We start from the raw sequence: 24,255 nt of genomic DNA, 5'->3' as shown, positions 1-24,255 counted from the left end.
TATTAAGCTGCTTTATTTTACAGAGAGTGGCCATCAAGACTAACAATTCAGATCAGGTTTACTGAATTCAAAAGTTGTATCTCATCTTTGCAACTACTGAGCCTAGTCAAAATGAGTCATTAAAGATTAATATGTAAAATATGACTGGCTGACTTGCAAGGTTACTCTGGAATTATTTACCTGTGACTCTCCTTTGCTTCTGTCTAATCTCCTCTCATTTACAGCCACAGTGCAACACGATGGGGAAGATGATGGCCTATTGACATTATCACTAGACTATTATTATTATTCCAGAAACTCAGCTAATGTTCTGGGAACCCAGGTTCGAATCCTGCCACGGCAGATGGTGGAATTTGAATTCAGCGACAAATATCTGGAATTAAGAAACTACTGATGACCAGGAAACCATTGTCAGGAAAACCCATCACTTTCACTAATGTCCTTTAGGAGCAGAAATCTGCCATCTTCACTTGGTCTGGCCTACATGTGACTCCAGAGCCACAGCAATATGGTTGACAAAAAACAGCCAAGTAAAAGTGGTACTCGGAATGTGTGTGAGTTAAATCCCCTGATTGTTGTTGTTCGATCAGGATCCTGACATCACCCTGCCTTCTTCCAACTTTCATCATGTTAGATTCTGAGTTCAGCAGGGTATCATATTAGGTCTGGCAGGAAAGGGATTGAACAAATTAAAAAGGCAATTAAGACTGGATTCCTTGTTTCTCTATGTGGAGGTGTCGGCGTTGGTGGGCACAGTCAGAAATCACACAACACCAGCTTAAAGTCCAACAGGTTCATTTGGAATCAGGAGTACTTTTGGAGCACTGCCCTTTCATCAATTTCTCTGTATTTCTCACCAGTGCTTGACGTCTACAGTGTGCCTGTACCTTGACAATTTAGAGGAGGCAAGTGCAAAGTGGGCATTCATTGCAGAGTGAAATTGGCCTGATATCAACAGAATAAAGGCTGAAATCAGCAAGATTGTGCTGCTGGCAGCAATTACTCCAGCCTAAATTCACTGATGTCATTGGCAACTGCAGCTTTCTGCAACTACTATTAAATAAGTTGGATAGCACAGAGGGTAATCTCATCATATTGACTGTGAGACTTCCCTGTAACATCGACTCTAGAAATTCACCTTACTGCTCTCACCAGCTTTTCACAGGTCCAGTCATTTGCAGATTGCCATCATGTGGTCAAGTGTCTTTATTAATTGGAAGACTTTTCACTGCCTTAATGTGCAGTTGGTATGTGAGCACTGCAAAAAACACAATGCAAGACTGCCCCAGGTGTACAAGAAACTGCCATGACTCTTTTGTCCTCGAGTGGATTCAAATTTCACAGGCATACCTTCTACCAGAGAGGCTCAACGTTTGACCTTGAGAGGCAAGGCATACCCATTTAAGACCTGGCTGATGATCCCAATGAGGAACACTATCATAAAGGCACAGGGATTGTACAGATTGTACAACAGGAGCCAGTTCACCACCAGCATGGCAGTGGTAAAGTGATTTAGAGGCAGCTTTCAATGTGGTCCAGTAAGGGTCTCCAAGAATATTGGGTTCTGCAGTGTCTTGTACAACATGGTGACACAGAGAGAACTGGAGCTGGTGCGAGAGAAAGGTGGAGAATACCTAATATGGTTAACTCTCAACTGCCCTCTGAAATGGCCTAACAAGCCACTCAGTTATATCAATCGCTCAAGAAGGCAGCTCATCACCACCTTTTAAAGACAACATGGGATTGGCAATAAATGTTGACCAGCCAGCAATACCCATGTTCCATGAAGGAAGAGGACAATGAGCAGGAGCAACCTGATTGGTGCTAGAAGCTGCAGGACAGCCTCCTAGGGAAGATTGTGATGGGTTCACACGAGCACACTTCCCTTAAAAAGAGTGATTGTAACATTGTAAATTTCCCATAAGGTCCCTATGCATGCTGTGCCACCACATTCACAGTCTATCCTCCTCACTAAGGCTGCTCACTCCATTCACCAGAATGAAACTGACCAGGGTTCATGAGGAACCAGCAATGTGCAGTTCACATAAACTCATTCTTTCATTCAAACAAAGAGCATTAAGCAGGAACAAGATAATAAGCACGTAAGTGAAGCCACTGAGGTGTGTATCAGTGCTCATCGAGGATGTGCAGAGGTCATGTAATGATGCATCTTCAAAGTGCTTGTCCTCCTCTGGCGACTCCTCAGGTCCCCTCACTTATCCCCTCTGCCAGCTCCAGCAATGCAGCTGTGGGAGGTGAAAGACATGAGTTTGAGTTGAATGCTAGCGTCATTGGGCTCCAAGGTAGCATAGCGCAGATAATGACATTCAAGGTATTGGTGACATCAATTCATTACGAATGATGGTTAAGTGCCAAGTGGCAGTGTAATATCCAAGTCTGTCTTCAGGTCTCTGGGCCACTCTGTTCCCTCCATCGTCAATGACCTATATTGATGCCATACCACCAAGGCCCTCTCATCCTCCATTGTGGTCACTGGCTGTAGCACCATTCCCATTCTCTGTGTCTCCCTGGAGTTGTGGTTGCTTTCTTCTCCTGCAGTGACAGAAGGCAGAGAGTTAGGAGTGAAAGAATATCGATTGATGAGAATTGGGGAAAGTGACTGTGAATCATGGGTGGAGGGCAACAGGCTAAGTGTAAACATTGTCTGTTGAGATGGAGATCTGAGGAGCAGGAGGAGGCTAGAGAGAAAGGAATGTGTGTGACAGCAAGATGTTTACTCGAAGGGAGTGCTATGTGGGAGAATGCTATGGAGGTGAGAGAATGATGGATGCCAACTAAGACACTCACCTTCATGAACCATTGTCATCAAATATCTTCCCACACTGGATGCAGGTCCTTGGCACCATACTTGAGCTACTGACAGTCTCTGCCACTTTCAGCCATGCTTGCTTGGTGAGGCTGGACAGCCTTCTCCTGCTGTCCACAAGTAAAAGAACTCCTCTCTACGCTCTGTGTTTCCGTACCACCTGTGAACTGAGCAACAGCCTTTCCATGTCTTCCATCCATCCTGTCAACCTTTGGATTGTAGCTTGCAATCACTGTTATCATTGTAAATCCTGCTGTGAATCCCTTAAATGGAAATCCTTCGATTTTGGTTAGCCACATCATCCCACCTCATCTCCCCTGATTGGTTAAAAGGATTTGTAAATTGAGTTTGTGTCTTTAAATCTGTAAATTGAGTTGTGTCTTTATATGCCCTGTTTGTGAACAGAACTCCCATTTACCTGACAAAGGGGCAGCGCTCTAAAAGTTAGTGGCTTTTGCTACCAAATAAACCTGTTGGACTTCAACCTGGTGTTGTGAGACTTCTTAATGGTTGAAAGGACCCAGAGGTAGGCTGCTAAATTCTTTACCCTGGGCATAAATAAATTAGTTGAGATTCTGTCTCAAAAATGGCTCCACAGTTCCAACAGGGACTGATTTCAGAAGATTCCACCAAATTTGAGGGAGATGTATATTGACTATCAAGACAAGCTATCCAATTACTTATTATTTACAACCTAATACAAAGCTTGATTCATTAGCATATTAATGACTTGTTGAACTGGATTTTCTGATACGATTCATGACTTATAACACAAACTCGCCTATGTTATATGTTTGCCTGCCAGGGCAGTCGTGCAGGAGGTGACAATCTAAATAGCCATCTTCATGCCCACTAGCCTAATAAGATTGATGGATAGGGCTTCTAATGCTTCAGACTCAGAGGGCCCACAGCACTGTGAGGCTGGCAACTCCACTGGAAGCTCACTGGTGGGCACAGGACAGGCAAGCAAACAATCACAAGGGTTGCTTGATGAGAATTAATAAAATAGAGTCCTGCTGCTGGTCAAGTCACCAGGTTGGAGGGGAAACTCCTCCACTGGATGAGTAGCAACCCCTGCTTGTTGCCTTTTTGTCCCCATAGACCCAATGTTAGGGACTGAAGCCCAAGACTTCAAAGACAATCCAGCCTGTCACCAGGAGTGCACCTTGAGTGAGCTGGTGGCTTCCGTTTAGGGTCAGGATGGTGGTGGGGGGGCGGTGGGGGGGTTGCGGGGGGATGGTGCTCTCTGACAGAAATCACTGTCGCAAAATAGCAGCAAAGTGGCGGGCGGGGGGATGTTGATTGGACTAATTGATTGCCCATATCTGTGGAGTGGTCAACCGATCTAGTTCCTAGTCCAGGACTGGGAAATTATGTTCAAGGCAGAAATGTATTGGAGGTGCACTTCAGTGTAGTTCCATCATTTCCTCGGGTACCTTTCCTCCACAGGGTCAGGAAAATTAAACCCATTTTCTCAGCATCATTTTGAAAAACCCAACAATGAAAAGTAACTCACGGCCAGAATTTTCTGGCCACTCCTGCCCTGCTGCTGCTGCGAGCGAGGTTAGAGAATATGGTGCTCAGCCAACTCTCCATTCACTGCAGCGAGAGCCAGGAAATCCCACTGGCATGAATGGCTGGAAAATTCTGACACATGTTTCCAAATTCTTCTGCGCAGCAATTGCCAAAAACATTTAAGATGAAAGATTACTCCCTTTACTAAAATTGTAAGACAACTACATTTCATACAATTGTACAAATTTGTTAATATTTTCATGCCAGTGTGTTAAGGTCAATATTACTTTAACTATAGAAAAGTGCTTTACCTTGGGTTTCAAGGTTTTCACATAGTTCAGTTTTGGCTTCTCCATTGGGACGGAGATTTCCTTTCTGGGTAAACTTGTTGGACATCGTGGCCGCTGTCACTACAGCTTTTAGACTGCGCTTGCGTCTTTGCACATTCTGTTCTGGGTGGAACAGGATGACATAAACCTTCGGCATATACAGCATGCCGAGCGAGACAGAAGCACTCAGATTTATGGAAATAGTCAGAGTGGTGGTTTGAATATACATCTGTAAAATAAAATGAACAAAAATATACGATTTTTCAGTCATCACTTTCCACTTGTATAAATGTATAGTTTTCCTTGCATTTGGTTGAAACAATTTGTGAATAAATGTTTGGCCATGCATACATATATTTCACTCATCTGACATTACTATTCATCAAAAGGCACTTAATTGGCCATTTGGCACATTCTGATGTTGTGAAAGGGGTTGTTTAATGCCAGGCATTCTTTCTTTAATTCAAACATTCTGTCACTGTCTGTGTGGAGTTTGCATGTTCTCCTGTGTCTGCGTGGGTTTCCTCTGGGTGCTCCAGTTTCCTCTCACAGTCCAAAGATGTGCGGATTAGGTGGAGTGACCATGCCAAATTGCCCAGGAGGACTAGCTAGGGTAAGTGCATGGGGTTATGGTGATAGGACCTGGATGGGATTGTGGTCAGTGCAGACTTGATGGGCCAAACAGCCTCCTTCAGCACTGTAAGATTCTATGATTCTGCTATTTCTCTATAATCCAATTTCCCCCTTTGATCTTCATTCTAATTGGACGACATTCAACTTTCCCCTCTCATCAACGTTGGCCAGTGCTCTAAGAAGCTATGTCAGGAAGGTTTGACTTTCCTGAACAATTCGATTTTTAATTATATTTCATTGTCCATTTGGTTGCAACTGGCCTATTCCATCACAATTGAGGTTAGCATATTCCACTGTCTGCAACTATGAAACTAAATCTATGATCACTTGTTTAGGAATCACAGGTGACAGGCTAACAAGTTAGATTTACCCTTCCTCGTTCCATTCTAGCATTTTGCACTAAATTCAAATCTAATACGAAGATAACATTGAACGTTTTATTCATTGAAATGCTGCAGCATATCTGTCAGCTTTATCACATGAGGGATTTTAACAACAGCTGCGCAGATTGTAAAATACTACTTGTCATTGAAAATGTGCAAAATTGACCTTACTATCCAGTCATTGTACAGAGCAAAACATTTTGTGTAAATGACTCTATTTGATCATTGTACAGATTATTAATGAAACTGGAGTACTGCAGTTTTGGTCCCTTCACATAGTGGATAAGATGGTGGCCTTGGAACAGAAGAGTGACCAAAGAACGAGTCCTGGCTTAAAGCAATGTATTGACTAAGATAGTCACAGGGAAGCTGCGTCAATTTACTTTAGAGAAGTTTTGACTTAATGGAGACACAAAAGACGTATAGGAAATAATGAAAAACTTGCATTGTGTCCATCTGGATTATTTCAGAATTCAGTGTCAGGATGGCCATGAGGGATTGCCAATGGGTCTCCCTGTGGACCTCATGTAATACAAGCTCCCCTACTAGGCAAATGGAGAGTAGGAGCAGTGGGGCTTTAAAACCAGCTGGTTCCATTCAGGTTGCCAGTCGAAAGACTCAAGGCTGACCTGTACTCTGTAGCTACTGAATAATGTTCAGAACACACTGTAAATAAAAGGTGATTGGTGACAGAAGACAGGCCTTAGTAAAAGTATGACAGATGGAGTGGAGAGGATAATGGGATGTGCGTATCAATGGTGCAGAAATAGGAATAGGCCACATGTTAGGTGATTCTTCTTTGCCCAGAGTGCAAGAAGCCTCTGGAATGTTCTGCGAGCTTGTGCAGTTTATTCTGATTTTGCATGTCTTCAAAGGGGAGCTGGATCTATTCTTGGCTAGAGCAGAGATGAGCAGCAATAATGTATATTTAACTCGCACCTTTAATGTAGCAAAATATCCCACGGTACATCATGGGACCCTTATCAAACAAGATGTGACACAGAGGGCGGGATTTTACAGGCACATCCATCCAAGGTTCATACCATCCTACATGGAGCCAACGGAGAATGCTGTTCTCTGAACTTCGGCTGCCCATGGAATCGGGGCGAGTGTGCTGGTAAAATTCCGGCTAAACTGTGACAAGGAGGTGTTAGGGAAGATGAGCTAAAGCTTGGTTAAGACATAGATTTTAGAAGAGTGAGATCAATGTGATTTCCTATTCCAGATTGGATTATCTGAAGGGGATGGATAGAAATTTCCCTAATTTTTCCTTTATGAGCCCTGAATATTTCTGCTCGTTGGCCTTTCCCAAGAGATTACATTCCAAGAGAGTGTGGGAAAGAGGCTAATTTTGATGATGGTAGCATCATGAGGGCTTAGGAGACCCATAACCTTTTTTTTGTTGCTCTTTATTCCAACTCCTGCATTGCTTTTAATCTTTCAGAATTGATGTAAATGTTACCAGCAAAGTTGTGACAGATCTTCTCGTCACAATATTGCACTGCTGCAAGTTTGTTATTCTACCATCAAAACATCCCCATGTTAACATGGTTCCTATTTTGGTGCAGAAAGAGACAGGGGGCTGTGTTTACAACGTCAAGACAGGTAACAGGAGTTGGGAAATTTCCAGGCTTGGCACTCACATCGCGAGAGAAAGTGCCAGCAAGGACAGGATTTTCATTGTGATTTGGTTGGAAGTGAGTCGTGAATAGGATTAGAGCACACCGTCACTCCAGGAAAGAATTCAGTCAGGCACAGGTGCTACTGAATTAAAAGGTCCAGTATGGTACTCTCTTCATTGTAGTTGTAATAATAACAGTTAAACAAAGAGCAGCCCCACCCTTCACACCCTCACCAAGTCCTATATATGCTCACTCACACCTCTCACCCACTCTCCATGACTCCTCATACCAAGCTATATGACAGCCCAGCTGCTGGTGCCCTTCACATCCTCTGCCAAGGTGTGTCATCCATCCAACCCTCATGCCTGCTCATACCCTCCATGCCAAGCTATGGCAAATCCATGTCCATTCAGCCAATATACACTCTGTACAGAATCAATTAATCCTATAATGACAAAATGATGTGTTTACAAAATCTTGACAAATTCATTCATTCATAATATTCACTACAGCCCAATGAAAGTGCCAATCAGACATTTAAAGCATCAATAGCTGATACTGCAAGAACATGAAATATCTTTATCTTGTGTAATTAAATATTATGAAATTGACAGAGTAAATCAGAGAGTGAGAACTGACAATCAAACAATGGTTTTCCTGGGGAGCAGCTGCTTTAAGCATCTAATGAATGTCTAGGGCTTTAGTCAAGAATGCATAATGAGTCTTGGCTGAGTGCCCAGACATCAATTTGCCTGGTTTAAGCTATTGACATTTTAAAGCTTCTGGATGATTGACACTTTTGTCAGTCTTTGTTGGTTTTGTAAAAGGAGATTTTGTTTTGAAGAAAGTTATGAGTTAATGACATTTTAATTTTTTTTAACATATTCTACTATAGAGTTCATGGTTTCTGTACAGTATTAAGTGGCTGAATGGACATAGAAATGCCATAGCCTGGCATGGGGAGCATAAGGGGCCATTGGTGGTAGATGGGGGTCATAGCTTGGCATGAGGGGCATGAGTAAGACCTTTTGAATTTACCTTGTATGGATCATAACAACCCTGAGAGACTGTGGACTACTAGTCCTTGAAAAGTTGGCCTGACTATGTGAAATTTGCTGAGGACAAGGAGATGTCTATCCCCTCAATTGAGCCAAACTGGTAGGGAGTAGAGGGCTATAGTTTGCAATCCCTGCCAGCTCACATACTTATCCAACTCTGGTCAAAATTGGGGGTGCCGAGAATGGAGGTCAGGTTTCCTGGCCGCCATTTTTACACTCCATGGAGCCTCCCCAGCTCCACAGGCTGTTAAAAGAAAAGTTACATTTTGAAACATGCAGAGTTTATTCCGAATCACTTGCACACACATGTCACTGTTTCACATTAAGCTGCAACCAATAATCCAAGAAAAGTGAACTGGAAAATCAATTCTCCAAAAATAAATATTTATTATTTGTCATAGATTTAACAATATGAAACACCATTAAATGCTGAATGATTCTCAGTGTCTCTCAGCTTTCGATATTGTAATAACAATTCTGCTAAAATAGGTTCTCATGAATTGACATCCAAATAACTTGTGAAATATTGAACTTGGAGAATAGAAGTGGAGCCCGAATGGGAACAAAAATGATGGATTTCCCTAGAAACAACTGGACATTCTGGAGACATCAACAATAGGTTGAAAGGATACAAATTTGCCCTAAATGTTCTGAATCAAAAATGGTTACTTGATATTTCCTGAACATCTACACAGAAAGAAACTGACAATAAATTGATGGTGAATGCAAGAACAAACATGTTGATTTGTGCTCCACATTCTACTATAGTCTTTGTACCAATATATTCACGAGATAGACCTCGGCTCAGATATCCATCCCCAGGTTGAGTACACAGAGTTGGGACATTTCCCGGCTCAGTGAGCCCAATCTTTAAAAATGTCCACCCGCAGGTCAGATTTTTAGTTGACGGTGGAGGCTGGAATAAGATTCATGGGAGGCGAGCCCAGAATGAGTGCAAAGACTGCCGAGTACAACAGTGGACTGGAAGGAAGGCATGTCTCTCTGTACTGACACCGTGTTTAAATAAATAAGAAACTAAAACCAAAATCAGCCTTCGAGCCCTTACCCTTCAACTTCTCATCTCTGCCACACATATTTCTTATGCACCAGCCAGATCAAATTATGCCCATCCATATCCTTACCCCATGGCCCCTCATGCCCCCGTGTCAACTTGGTATCAACTCCTGTCAAGACATGATCCCTATCCACCACCCTTTGTCCTTACTTCTTCCATGCCAACTTACCTGGCATCCTAGGATACTCCCTTGAAAGTTTTGACAAGTTTGAAAACCTGACAGGTCATTCTCAGTTGGACACTGCCTTGACAACTTTGAAACTTGGCAATTCCTTGATAGCTTGACATTTCTTTGACAGCTTTCACACCTCTTTGACAGTTTACAATTCTTTCACAGCTCCTTGAGAGCTAGATAGTTACTTGACAGCTCCTTGACGGTCAGACAGGTCATTGACAGCTTGATAGTTCAATGAGTTTTGGTGTAAAACATGAATAATCATGCTCATTTTTAACATCCACAAAAGGTTCCTTATTTCTCCCAAAGGTCTCTCGCAATCCTAGCCAAAGGGGTACCTTACCTCTTCAAAGGAGTACGCTGATTATCAAAATGAATCTACCAAGTACAGACCTTCTCTTACCTATTCAAATCAGGTTTCACACTTCTGATCTTACAAAATCCCACTTCAGGTAATTTCAATAGGTAGCTTCCTCTGCAAATTACGTTTATGCAAACCCCAGCCCAATTCCAGCCACACTCTCAAGAAGATGGGAAATGCTGGGTTCAGCGGCCAGACTCAGAATTCTCATTCATTTCTGTGATTTTTTGCCATGATGCAAAGGCTCTCTGACATGGCAAAAATCTGGACCCTTGGTGATAAAGGCAGAGGCTGGATGTGTATAAGCCCCATACTAGTGAAAAAAAACACCAAAGCAAAAAAGGATATGTTGGCTGGTGTAACTTAACTTTTGATTAAAGAAGTAGTCTTAAAAGATGAGAGGTGGAGAGCCCAACAAGTTGCAGAATTGAATTGCAGAGCTTAGGACAGAGATGGCTGTAAATACAAATATAGGGAGACAAATGTGTAAGGGATACACAAGAGGAGCTCTTGGGGGCTTGCAGGGCTGGAGGTTTAGGAAGGGACCAAGTCATGGGCACACTTGAACGCAACAATGAGAATTGGTCAGGTGGGTGAGCAGGATTTAATGCCAGGTAGGATACTAGGATGAGTTCACATTTATGGACTGTAGTGCAATATCAAATCTGGAGATGACACAAGAATAGACAAGACATACATCAGTGGATGAACTGAGGTGGGACAGGAGACATGTGTTTTGACAGAGATGGAAGTCAGCTTTTGTAAAATGGAGCAGTCATGGGAGTTCAGTTTGGAAACAAACAGGGCAGCAAGTTTGCAGATTGTTTTCATTCAGCTTGGGACAATGTCCCAGCTGGGGTGGGTGTTGGAATCAATGGCTGATGAGGCCAAAGACAATGAATCCAATCTTCCAAATGTTTAGTTGGAGGAGATTTCTATCCATCCAGAACCTAACATTGTCCAAGCAGGTTAACAATGCTGATGCCATGCATCGCTTGAGAGAGGTGACACAGGTGTAAAGTAGGCTGTTTTCAGCAGAGCTGTGGAATCAGATGTCATGTCTTCAGATGATATTACTAACAAACAGCATATATATATAAGGTATCAGATGGGGTCAAGGATAGATCGTTGAGGGGCTCCAGAGATAATGGTGTGAGGGTGAGCAGGGAAGATTCTGCATTAGTTTGTTAATGACTCGATAAAGAACAATGTAACCAAGCGAGAACAATCCCACTCAGCTAGACAGTGGAGGGGAGGCATTAGCGGAATGGTGCAGCGGACCAGGAGAAAGTTTGCACAGAGGAGCATGGGATAGTACAAAATGGGGTTGATAAAGTCCCACCTGAAAGATCATCGTGCAAGATTAAAGTGCATGGGATTGGGGGAAGTATATTGAGATGGATTGAAAACTAGTTGGCAGAGAGGAAACGAAGAGTAGGAACTAATGGGTGCTTTTCAATTTGGCAGGCAGTAATTAGTGGGGTATCATAGGGATCGGTACTGGGACCCCAGCTATTCACAACATATTTTGATGATTTGGATGAGAGAACAAAATCTAATATCTCAAAGTTTGAAGATGATATCAAGTTGGGTGGGAAGGTGAACTGTGACTAGGATGCAAGGATCCTCGGAATGATCTGGACAGATTGGGTGAATGGGCTAATCAATGGCAAATGCAGTATAATTTGGATAAGTGTGAGGTTATTCACTTTGGAAACAAAAACAAGAAGGCAGATTACTACCTGAATGGCTATAAATTGGGAGAAGGGAGTGTCCTTGTTCACCAGTCACTGAAGGTAAGCATGCAGATGCAGCAGGCAGTAAAGAAGGCAAATAACATGTTGGCCTTCATTGTGAGAGGTTTAGAGTACAGGAGCAGGGATGTGTTGTTGCAACTATACAGGGCCTTGGTGAGACCACATTTAGAGTACTGACAGTTTCGGTTTCCTTTTCTGAGAAGGATGTTCTTGCTCTCAAGGGAGTGCAACAAAGGTTTACCAGGCTTATTCCAGGGATAGCAGAACAGATGTATGAGGCGAGATTGACGGGGTTACAATTGTTTTCGCTGGAGTTCAGATGAATGAGGGAGGATCTCATAGACACTTATAAAATTCTAAGGGTAGACACAGGGAGGATATTCCCAATGATGGTGAGTCCAGAACCAAGGGTCACAGTCTGAGGACTTAGGTTAGACCATTTAGGACGGAGGTGAGGAGACATTTCTTCACCAAAAGAGTAGTGAGTCTGTGGAATTCATTACCACAGAAAGTGGTTGATGCCGAAACATTGAATGCATTCAAGAGGTGGCTGGATATAGCACCTGGAGCAAATGGGATCAAAGGTTATGGGGAAAAAGCAGGATTAGGTTATTAAGTTGGATGATCAGCTATGATCGTAATGAATGGCAGATAGGCTTGAAGGGCCAAATGGCCTCCCCCTGCTTCAATCTTCTGTGCTTCTATGTTGACAACATGATCACAATCAGAGAGAATGTTATTTACAACATTTTGCCTGGAACTCTTAGAGAGGTGTGTTGGGGCAAAAACAGCATTGGAGTGGTTCAATTATAGAATTACTGGAAAATGTGGGTTAGATTTAGGAGGCAATGACAAGTTCCTGAACTTTGAAAAGGAAAGAAAAGTCAGAGATGGGCACTTCAGTACTTTAATATTCATTGGCTACGATTGCAATTTTATGACAACAACCAATCATAATTATATGAGTATACCACTCACAGGCAGTGAACTCACCCAACCAAATCATTAAAAATTACCTTCCCCACCCCTCCCTTATCATTCTTTCTGACTAAGTTCAGATGGATAATGAAAATTGTAAGGTTAATTTACTAAAAGTAAGGATAAGAGTAAAGAAAAATAGGCTCCCTGCTTACTAACATACTTGGGAACATTTTTAAAAATACATCTAACAGTTTCTCCAATGCATTCATCTATCACAGGATTGACTTTTACTCGATTTTCCCAAGTTACATATTTTATTAAATTTTTCCTCACAACATTTTGTAACCTCAATGCTTTCCTCCATTGGCTTGATTTTCCATTACAGATATTTCTCTTGCCTGTTCCTTAATACTACCTTGCTGCTTCTGTATATGCATACACATTGTGATGTCGCATACTGTTGCCTATTCATATGTCCTCTTCCTCCATCATATCACTGGGACCCACTTACCGATGGTAGCTCTAATCAATTCATTTTGACCTTCCACCCATTGAGGCGCCTATGTACGTCAGCTTCTGAAAATTTTTAACCCCCCTTGTTTCATCTGTCAACGATGGACATCCTCCCACTACTCATTGCACCCAGTGCATAGTAACATTTGCCTCCCCTACTCTGCTGTGAAGACTTACAATCCTGCTCTCATTTTGCACTTTGACATCTTACTCTCGGCATTCATTAATTAGATCATATCCTCATGGCTTTGCAACACGATTTTCCACTCCGCAACCTTTCCAATGTTCCATGCCTGTTTATCTTCCGCTCCTTGGTCTAAATTTTTCTCCACTATCTTTCTCTCATCAGCCTTTAAAACAGTTGCAAGATAAACATTTTTCCCTGTCCATATCTCTGTCCACAGCTTCTATGGACAGAATTTTCCTAGGCCATTGAGGTAGGTTCAGAACAAGCAGGGAGGGAAAGTCTTGGAAAGTGATGTGGACTGGGATTCTGCCCTCTTCCAGCTTTTCCCAGCATAATTTTGAAGGTGAAAAGAGAGTTCCCTTGGATACGTTGGGTAAATAATTAGGAGCTTTGGAAGTTGTTAAGAAGTCAACTGTTAGATCCTCTGGCCCTGAGTCCTGGATTTTCCAACCATGGGACCTGTTTCCTAACCTGTTGGCAACTTACTAAAGTTATTGAGTCAAACTGAACAGCTGTGAAAGCTTTGATCATAGAAACTGAAGGGCTCCAGCCCTGGCCATTGAGAGACTGCTGCTCAAAGCACTTCTTCTCAGAAGGTGCTTTCACTGCTTGACAGATATTGCTGACTTACTGGAAGTCACTCCTGTCCTCAGGCAAGCTCGCCTCACCGCAGCACCTCAGAACACACAGCTGGACCTCTGCCTACGAGTGAGAGATCTGAGGAGCAGCCCTCATCTCTATGCCTACAGCTGAAACAGTCTCAGGGATTCAAGCAGTGATGTTCCTGAAAAATGCCCTTTGATTCGAAACCCTTCCTTTGAGAGGGTGGCCACATTGTCCCTCCCAAAATGGTTGGGGATCCCAGTGCTGGGATGACAATTGGTTTTCCTCTGGTAAAGAGCAACTGTTGGACATGCTGCTAAAGGAGTCAGTTTTCAAATCAAAATGGCCCTGTAGCTGCACCAAGAATTAAGTTGGTCAGATTCTACTCTATATTGTGAAGGTAGATACAAACATCCCTTCATGATTCCAAATTATGAACCAATTTCTAAGTGTTTTTCTATTCAAATCTAATAGCATAATATCATAAAGTACTAAAAGAGGTCATTCAGTCTATCATATCTATACCTAACAAAGGAGTTAGTCATTTGTCCCCTCCACAACTCCTTTGCCACAGTCCTGCATTTTATCTTCACTTTCAAGCATTTATTCAATTCCCTTTTCAAAGTTAATATTGACTTATCTTCCACTATCCTTTCAGGCAGTGCTTTCCAGGCATTTGATACAATATTCACCTATCAGACTATTAGCCACAAACAACATACACTGTTTTGTTGTAAACATTAAAGATGGAATATGACCTATCTGAACTGATCTAAATGTTTCCTTGCAGAATTTAATTTTGCAAACAAGTGCATCACTGATTTATTCTGGTCACGCTGCATTGGTATGAGATACAGAAAATCAGTTGCTGTGACTTCTTGAATGTAATGTCTGGCGAGATTGCTATTACACAACATGCTCATCACTATACAGGTCACAAGCACCCAGCGCCAGTATACATGCTGTCAGTTTACTAATTTACAAATTGATTTCTTTATAAATGTTTTGGTCACATCATTCAGTGAAATCTCCTTCATTGTAGCAACCTATAGAATCATGTAATCCCTACAGTGCAAAAGGAGGCCCATCAAGTCTGTACCGATGACAGTCCCATCTAGGCCCCATCCCCATAACCCCATGCATTTACCCTAGCTAGTACCCCTGGTACTAAGGGGCAATTTAGCATGGCTAATCCACCTAACCCACACATCTTTGAAATATGGCAGGAAGCTGGAGCACCCAGCGTATACAGTTCTTTCACCCAAGGGATATATATATATTTTTAAAAAGTTATTTGGTTGGAAATTTAATATATTTTAAAATTTCTTTGTGATTTTCCAATGGGAGAAACAAATGTCCTCTCAAACACTGTTTTGGCAGCAAAGGTGTATTTTTCATGCAAATATTAACATTCCTAATATGATTTTTGCCAAATATTTAAAGGTTTGATTTTACATTTAACATACTGGTGAATCTATTTGTTTTATGTTAGAACAGAATCATTCACCCAATTTTAAAATAAATCTAAAAGCAGATAGAAATTTAAAATAAGCACGTTTACCAACATATTAACAGGAAGATATAAAGAAAGCAATCACCTTGATTCTAAATTATCTTCCTGCATCTGTCAAGAATTTTTTTTAATATTGTAGGAAAGCCCCCTATACTGGACTGGATTATGAACTTCTGAATATGTTGCTATAACAGTTAGCTTAATTTTAAATTTACATATATACAATAATAACTTTTTTCTCTCTATATATATATATATCGTAACAGTGACCTGGGTTGAAAAGGTAGCAATTGAGTACTGTAACAAAAATCATTTGAAACATACAGGATTTGAAATTACTTTAAGTAATTTCATAGAATTATGGTATAACTACCATGTAGAAGGAGGTCATTCGGCCCATTGAGCCCACATTAACATTGTGTATCAACACATTTTATGTTTACTTGAACAAGTCAATGCCTCCATTTGGGTGTTTTATGAAAATAAATGATAATTGTAACTTTCATTGACTTGTCCAATAAAACTGGGGGAATGGATCACCCACCTTTTGCAGAACCCATTCAATTTTCATCTCAGTGTCTTTCTTACTTAAAGCTAAATGTCATATTCAAGTTCTAGTCTAGCCAGAGCGCTATAACATTTAATTTTATCTCTTCTGATTGTTTTGTCTCTTTAGTTCTGCATCAGTTGAATGTGTATAATGTGAAATCTAGAAAGATTCTGAGATGTCTTTCAGCTTCATCTTTAAGTACTTCATGTAGTACAGACAGGGCTGGATATTAACTACCGAGGCAGATAGCTCGAGTTGGGAACTTTCCTTGACTCAGCAGATCCTGCTCAGCTAAAGAGCCCCATTAGACTCAATCTCGACTCCAGACAGGGATCAAGTTGGGCCCCCTGACTCAGACCCTTGTTGGCTACAGGAGTAAATGCCAAGGTGAGCTGTTTAGAAAACTAGTCTCGATTCTCTGGGACTTCATCCCAATTATTTTCAAAGATCTTAAGCCCTTTAGCCCTCACACATCACTCCTAGTCCTCCCCATGGCTCCTGCATGCCAACTTAAGCCCTCAATCCACCTCATACCCCCAGAGTCCCTCATATTCCCAGTGGCCCGCGTATCCCCATAGCCACTTAACCTGTATCCACCATGGGCATACCTTATAAGCAATATAGAAATGGAAAAAAAATCTTCCAATGTAATACAACTCTCGCTCATACATACTTGAGAGTGAAAAAAAGATCCATACATGAAACCCATTCAAGTCTGGTAAATCTTGTGTGTTCAATCTCTTATAAAAACAAATAGACTTCTATTCAGACACCATATCAAAGACAAATAATCCTTTAACAGTCTGTTGAAACTGTCAATCAAATTGTAAGCATTGAGATAAATGTATATTTTGAAATTCAGCGAAGCATTCATACAATAATAGCCATTGAGAAAGGGTAAGAAAGTCTACTGAACTTCATGGTCAGGTGGTAATGTTTTATCTAACTTATACCAATTGGCCTGTCAATCAAAGCAATTCAGCAGAGGGTGTTTTGTTTAATTCCTGAGCTTAAGCCTTCTTTAAAATTTAAAGAGCAGGGAACATTAAAAAAAACTTGAAAAGACATGTTTAACTTTAACAGAACTTATGCATCCTTCAGGAGCTTTTACATCTCATCCATCAATTTGTGACTCCCACATTGCAGGTTAAGGCCTGCTGGAACAGCCAAAATGTGGTCTTTTTGAATTTAGCAGCAAGTTTGAATGGCAAAGCCGATCGAGGGTTACTTGCCATCTGTCATTCCCATTGCTGAGAAGATTTGAATCTGTCAGAAATAAGGGTGGAATTTCTACATTCGAGTCTTACTCACCAGTTAAATCTAACCCTTATTGTTTGATTTTTGCTCTGACAAACTTTTCATGATGTAGAGTTGCCAGCATTGGGCTAGGGTAGGCACACTAAGTAGTCTCACAACACCAGGTTGAAGTCCAACAGGTTTATTTGGTAGCACAAGCTTTTGGAGCACTGCTCCTTCATTAGGTGAGTGTACTCAATTGATGAAGGAGAAGTGCTCCAAAAGCTCATGCTACCAAGCAAACCTATTGGACTTAAACCTGGTATTGTGAGACTATTTATTGAAACTGCATTTCACCTTTGTCTGGATTAAGTTCCATCTGCCATTATTTTACCTAGATTATTTTGTAATATAAGAACATAAGAACATAAGAAATAGGAGCAGGAGTAGGCCATCCAGCCCTTCGAGCCTGCCCCGCCATTCAATAAGATCATGGCTGATCTGTCGTGGCTCAGTTCCACATTCCCACCCTCTCCCCATAACCCTTAATCCCCTCTCTTATCAAAAACCCATCAACCCGCGTCTTAAAAATATTTAGCGAGGCAGCCTCCACCACTTCAACGGGCAGAGAATTCCAGAGATTCACCACCCTTTGAGTGAAGAAGTTCCTCCTCAACTCCATTCTAAACCGCGCCCCCTTTATCTTGAGGCTGTGCCCCCTAGTCCTACTATCCTTTCTGAGTGGGAAGAGTCTCTCCGCCTCTATCCTATCTATCCCATTCATCATCTTATACGTCTCAATGAGATCTCCCCTCATTCTTCTAAACTCTAACGAGTACAAGCCTAGTTTATTCAGCCTCTCCTCATAGCTCAACCCCCTCAACTCCGGTATCAGCCTAGTAAACCTCCTCTGCACTCCCTCCAAGGCCAAAATATCCTTGCGTAAGTACGGCGCCCAAAACTGCACACAGTACTCCAGCTGCGGCCTCACCAATGCCCTATACAGCCGCAGCAAGACCTCTCTACTTTTATATCTGAGCTGCCGCTTTTAATTCCAGTGGTTCCCTTAATTTCTCATCAAGTCCTCTTGTCCATTTATCTGATTCAGCATGCCTGAAAGACTGCTTTCAGATTCAGTCCTGTACAAGAACCGACTAGTTTGGGGTGAGCACAATTTCTGCTTCGTTGTACAAGGTTTCTCAGTGCAATTCACCTGGAAACAAGAAAACATTGGGAAATTTCAAGCACAAATTATTCACACTGCAGAATTTCCAATGTCCTTTTCCCAGTTCAAAAAAAACATTGTGCTGGATTTTATGAAAAGACTAGAGGACCCAGAACCAAAGTCGGAGTCAATGTTCTATGGCTGGAGGGTGGGTTATAATGTGTGCTTAGACTGTGTTATTATATTATCCCTAAAAGGGAAGATGGTAGTGTAGTGGTATTGTTGCTAGATTAGGAACACAGAGAACTGGGATAATGCTCTGGGGACCCAGGTTCAAATCCCCCCATGGCAGATGGTGGAATGTGAATTCAGTAAATACCTGGAATTAAAAATCTAATGATGACCATGAACCTATTGTTGATTGTCGTTAAACACCATTTGGTTCACTAATGCCCTTTAGTGAAGGAAATCTGCTATCTTTACCTGGTCTGGCCTACATGTGACAAGAGATCCACAGCAATGTGGGTAACTCTTAAAACATGCCCTCTGAAATGGCGCAGCAAGTTCAAGAGCAATTAGGAATGGACAATAAACGCTGGCAACACCCACATCTCACAAATGAATAAAAAAGCTGGGGACTAATTGTTGTGTGAATACATATTGAAGGTGCCACATCCTACCATTAAACTACAACCGTGTTCTAAGTAACCAGCAAGCATCTTGACAGTTGCATCAAATCAATAGCAACTTAGAATGAGGCAAAGAACACGGGCACTGAGGGCACACATTTTACATACGGAATCGTCAACTTAATAAGAAGAAAAATAGTTCAGGTGAACTTTAATAAAAACTTCATATAATTACATAATAGCTTTCAAGGTCACAAAGAAGGTGAGCATATCTGCATAATTACACATAAGAAGAACATTTAATTATAATGGTATTATAATTTTCATGTTGAAATTATTGTTAATGTAATTGCCTGCTTTCCATATTTTCTCTGATGGAATGGATAATATATTTGATATTTTCCTGGTTGTTGTTTATCTTTGCTTGAGTTACATTATGGCTCCTTTTTTTCTGTAAATATTCTGATCCTTCCTTACAGAATAAATGCATGTCTTAGAGTGCCAGTGTACTCACTCTTAAATGAAACCCAAGGGTCTGACCAAAGATTCCAACATTCATATCCGAGGGAGGATTAAATGACTGCAGCTTTGCTCCTGTATTTTTTTACAACCAGGATCAGCAGAGCGGAAACCCTAAAATTGAACGTCTATTTCACAATTGCTTCGTATTATAAATATGAGATGTTCTTTAAAAATAAAAATGCTTGCAGCAAGCTTATTTCTGTTCATGCCCACTGCATTTGAGATCATTTGTATTACTTGAATTCAATTGTATAATCTGACTTTTATAAAGAGAAGCGCACTGAGGAATGCTCTCTCAGTGACAGAAAATGGACAATAATATTTTGCACTACTTTTTATGACAGCAAAATAACACTTACTTAGAAGAATCCGAGTGATTAGAAAGAAGCAATGTGGCTTTGTAACAGTTAGGTCATGTTGAATTGATCTAAGTCCATTTTTGAGGAAATAAATAAAAATAGCAGACAAATAAATGTCTATTAATTTATTTATGGACATCCAGAGGACATTCAACAAGTTTCAGCATAAAAGATTGCTAGCTAAATTTAGGATTTATGGAATTCAAGGGAAATCATTTGTCCAAATAGGATATTGGTTAGATGGTAAAAGGCAGTGACGAAGGATAATTAATAATAACTTCTGGGGTCAGCCATATGTCATCATGTATTCTTGGCTGAGGGTACAGGCATCCATTAGAGTACTAAAACACCTGAGCCACAGAGAAAACATTGCCCAGTTGACATCTCTGGCTTTCTCATCCATATTGTCAATTTCACAATGTTTAGTTACACAAGAGATTAATAGTGCTTGCAGTTTCTGCTAATTAATACTTCCAAAATCCTGGATGATTGACATGTTCTTTGGACTATAGTTAAAAAGGAGGTTTTTTGAAGGAAGTGGAAAGTTATGAGTTAGTGGCCTTTTTTTTAAAGAAGCATTTTTTTCCAACACGTCCCACTGTTACTCCAGGGTTCATTGTTTGTATACAGTGTTTAACGGGTAAATGGGCATGGAAGTGATATCACTTGGTGTAAGGGACATGAGAGGCCACAGGAGTTGTTTGTGGTGGTGGGGGGGGTGAGGGCATGTGCTGAAATAGGGATTGTTTGTGCAGCATAGCTTGTTTGACGGGTGGCATAAAGATATAGATGGCACAGTGGCATGCAGGGCTGTCTGGATTGAGCGGACACTGTGAAATGGCATGGGGTGGGGCATGGAGAGAGAAAGTGCGTGTGTGGGGGGGTGGAGAGGGGGCTGAAGGAATGTGAGGGATGAGGTCTCGATGGCTTTTCTGTTTTCATTTTAACTGTTACGAAGTCCCACTGTCCACCTCGCTACTCAACAATCCACACGGTTACCTCAAAACCTTTTCCCAGATGAGCTGACCTCACTGCATCCTCCACCTGTCTCCTCACCATGAAAATCCCATCCTTGTGGGTGCTTTCTCCTGGGGTGGGTGGGCCAAACTGAGAATTTTCCAATTCCTGCTACTTACCTCAGATGAAAATCCAGCCCGATTAGTTTTGTAAGGTAATGCAGGCGGCAACATAAAGTTACAGAGTTTTAGTTTTATTTGTGTAACAAGTAGGCTTACATTAACACTGCAATGAGGTTACTGTGAAAATCCCCTAGTAGCCACACTCTAGCGCCTGGTCGGGAACACTGAGGGAGAATTTAGCATGGCCAATCCACCTAATCAGCATGTCTTTCGGACTGTGGAAGAAACTGCAGCACCTGGAGGAAACCCAAGAGACATGTGGAGAATATGCAAACTCCTCACAGACAATGACCCAAGCCGGGAATCGAACCCGGGTGTCAAATGTTGTGAGGCAGCAGTGCTAACCACTGGGCCACTACAGATTAAGTGAGTGGGAAAAAATATGGAAAATGGACTTCAATAATAACTGAGTTCATCATTTTGGGTCAAAAACACATCTGCTAGAGTATTATTTAAGTGGTGAAAAGTTTGCTGCGGTGAATGTCCAAAATCACAAATGGAATGGTAGCCGTTATCATTAGCTGGAATATTGGAGCTACACCTATATAAAGTCCTGGATTTTGGAGTACTGTGCAGAGTCTGGGTACAGCTCCCTAGAATGAGCTGCAGTGCACGTTCACCAGTTTGTTACCAGGGTGCTTAGGGTAAGTTTGTCACTGCTGAATGCAGTTCACTTTTCTTAATTCAAGAAGTGCCTTCAACCGAAAAGCCAATTATTCTTGATAACATCCATCATGTTGTTCGTTCAAGTTAGGCACAACAAAAGATGCCTGTGCTTTATCTGGTTTTGCAAAGCAGTCAGTTTTGGAGAGGGAATGGGGCTCAACCTTGTTGTCTGGTTTGAATTTGTATTCTTCAAATAAGACAGTTTCATCGTCTCTTATTGTACTCAGTATTATTTATTTGAAAATCTGAGGGAACATATTTGTTTCTCTGGTTGGGATTTTCTGCCCCTCTCCCCCAGCTGTGGCATGTTTCTTGGCTGTGGGAGGTGGCCCATTACTGGCCAATAGTTGGACCTTCTATCCGCAGTCAATGGGATTTTCCATTGAATTCTCCTCCTGCTACTGGAAAACCTGCAGCCAGAGCTGTCAGCAACAGAGCAGGAAAATTCCATCAATGTAAACAGCCAGAAAATCTTGCCTTCAGTCATTTCCCCTTCTTTACTTTCCAATATCGTGCTCTGTAATTTAACTTTTCATTTAATTGCCCTGGAGAGGTGAAGGCATAGTAGTATTTTCACTGGATTAGTAATTTAGAACTCAGGCTAATGCTCTGATGACCTGGGTTCAAATCCCACCATAGTAGATGGTTAAATTTGAATTCAATAAAAATCTGGAACTCAAAGTCTAATGATGACCAGGAAACAATTGTTGATTGTGGTTTAAAACCCATCTTGTTCACTGATGTCTTTCAGAGGAAGGAATCTGCCATCCCTACCTGGGCTGGCCTACATGTAACTCCAGAGACGTAGGATGTGTTTGACTCTGAAATGCCCTAGCAAGTCACTTAGCCATCAGGAATGGGCAATAAATCTGGCCACGTCCCAAGTACAAGTTTGAAAAAAACAATCTGTGATTACCAATCTCTTGCACCACAGGGAGCAATGTCCCTTTGTTAACTGATCCCTGCATCCAAGTCCAGAATTCATAAGAGGCTGCTAACCTTGGGGTCATAAAGTGTCCAATTTTAGTACTCTGGTCACATGCTGCATAAGTTACAACAGTTAAGGTTCCTCTTTTCCTAAATTAATCCGCATCATTATGTGGAAATGCCAGGAATCTGTTTTGATCAAAAATAATTTGGACAGTTTGGTGTTATCTATTTACATCATTTGGTGAAGCAAGGACATGTTTAAACGTTCCAATAGTGCCAGTCAATCCTGACCTTGACTCTTGAAAGCATTTCTATATCCTGTAGCTCTGTGTCTAATTTGCTAAATACAATGTTTCAGTCAGTTTACGCAATTCAAAGAGAAATAATAAATTACATTGCTTTTGTTGAATTTTGCCAGCATTTTAGGTTGACAATAGGACACTTAGACCAGTCGCTTCACAGCCTTCCAGTTGTTTCAATTATGTCAACAACATAAAAATCTTTTATTTTCTTCAGGTGCATTGCATTTTACTTTTTTATAGAAACATAGAAAAACTACAGCACAAACAGGCCCTTTGGCCCACAAGCTGTGCCGAATAGGTCCCTAACCTACTAGACTTACCTATAACTCTCTACCTTACTAAGTTCTATGTACTTATCCAAAAATGAAAGACCCTATTGAATCTGCCTCCACCATCATTGCCAGCAGCTGATTCCACCACCCTCTGAGTGAAAATCTTACCCTGACATCTCCTCTGTGCCTACACCCCAGCACTCTAAACCTGTGTCCTCTTGTGGCAACCATTTCAGCCCTGGGAAAAAGCCTCTGAGAATCCACTCGATCAATACCTCTCAACATCTTATACACCTCTATCACGTCACCCCTCATCCTTCGTCGCTCCAAGGAGAAAAGACCAAGCTCTCTCAACCTATCCTCATAAGGCATGCCACCCAATCCAGGCAACATTCTTGTAAATCTCCTCTGCACCTTTTCTATGGCTTCCACATCCTTTCTGTAATGAGGCGATTAGAACTGAGCACAGTACTCAGATTCAATGCACGTAGGATACAACTAGAGCTCTTGATCCCCAACTGGATTTTGAACAGTCCATTTAGTTTGTTTACCCATTTGATTGAAGCTTGGCTATTACCGAATTTCATGGAAAAAATACCTTAACACAACACGGACACTTTGACAGGTTTATTACCATATAATCATCTGATTTAATGAATTCATAATTTGAGAAGAAATTCAGGCACAATGTGTAAGAGTGCAATCCTTTCACATGAGGACCTTGAGTTCAAATCAAAATACATATTGCCATGACTCACAAAAGTTCTCCTCAAAGAGTACTGTTAAGATAGGTTTCATGCAGTACGCATCCAGTGATTTGATTTGATTTAATTTATTATTGTCACATGTATTTGTATACGGTGAAAATTATTGTTTCTTGCATGCTATGCAGACAATTCCTACAGGGCATATATTCAGAGCACAACATTGACTGTAAAATAGCATGCATTTGTATCAAAGTATAGACCTGGAAATGCCATCTTTAAGCAGTAAAGGTTGCTTCCCTCCCTCTT

The 24,255-nt window shown here is 41.3% G+C and overlaps 1 protein-coding gene across 1 annotated transcript in view; it reads right to left on the bottom strand.

Annotated features, from left to right (window-relative positions):
* Nucleotides 1-24,255, bottom strand: part of LOC145357026 (metabotropic glutamate receptor 4-like) — a 1,215,873-nt gene that overhangs the window by 71,388 nt on the left and 1,120,230 nt on the right. Inside the window, exon 10 of the mRNA XM_080210073.1 lies at nucleotides 4,654-4,900. Within this exon, the coding sequence (XP_080066199.1) occupies nucleotides 4,654-4,900 (247 nt within the window). The remainder of the gene's footprint in view (nucleotides 1-4,653; nucleotides 4,901-24,255) is intronic.

The sequence above is a fragment of the Carcharhinus amblyrhynchos genome, chromosome 22 (genome assembly GCF_965287045.1).
Source record: "Carcharhinus amblyrhynchos chromosome 22, sCarAmb.v2.hapA, whole genome shotgun sequence".
Classification (NCBI taxonomy): domain Eukaryota; kingdom Metazoa; phylum Chordata; class Chondrichthyes; order Carcharhiniformes; family Carcharhinidae; genus Carcharhinus; species Carcharhinus amblyrhynchos.
Note: the sequence above shows the minus strand (reverse complement) of the source record. Positions and strands in the feature narration are given on the sequence as shown.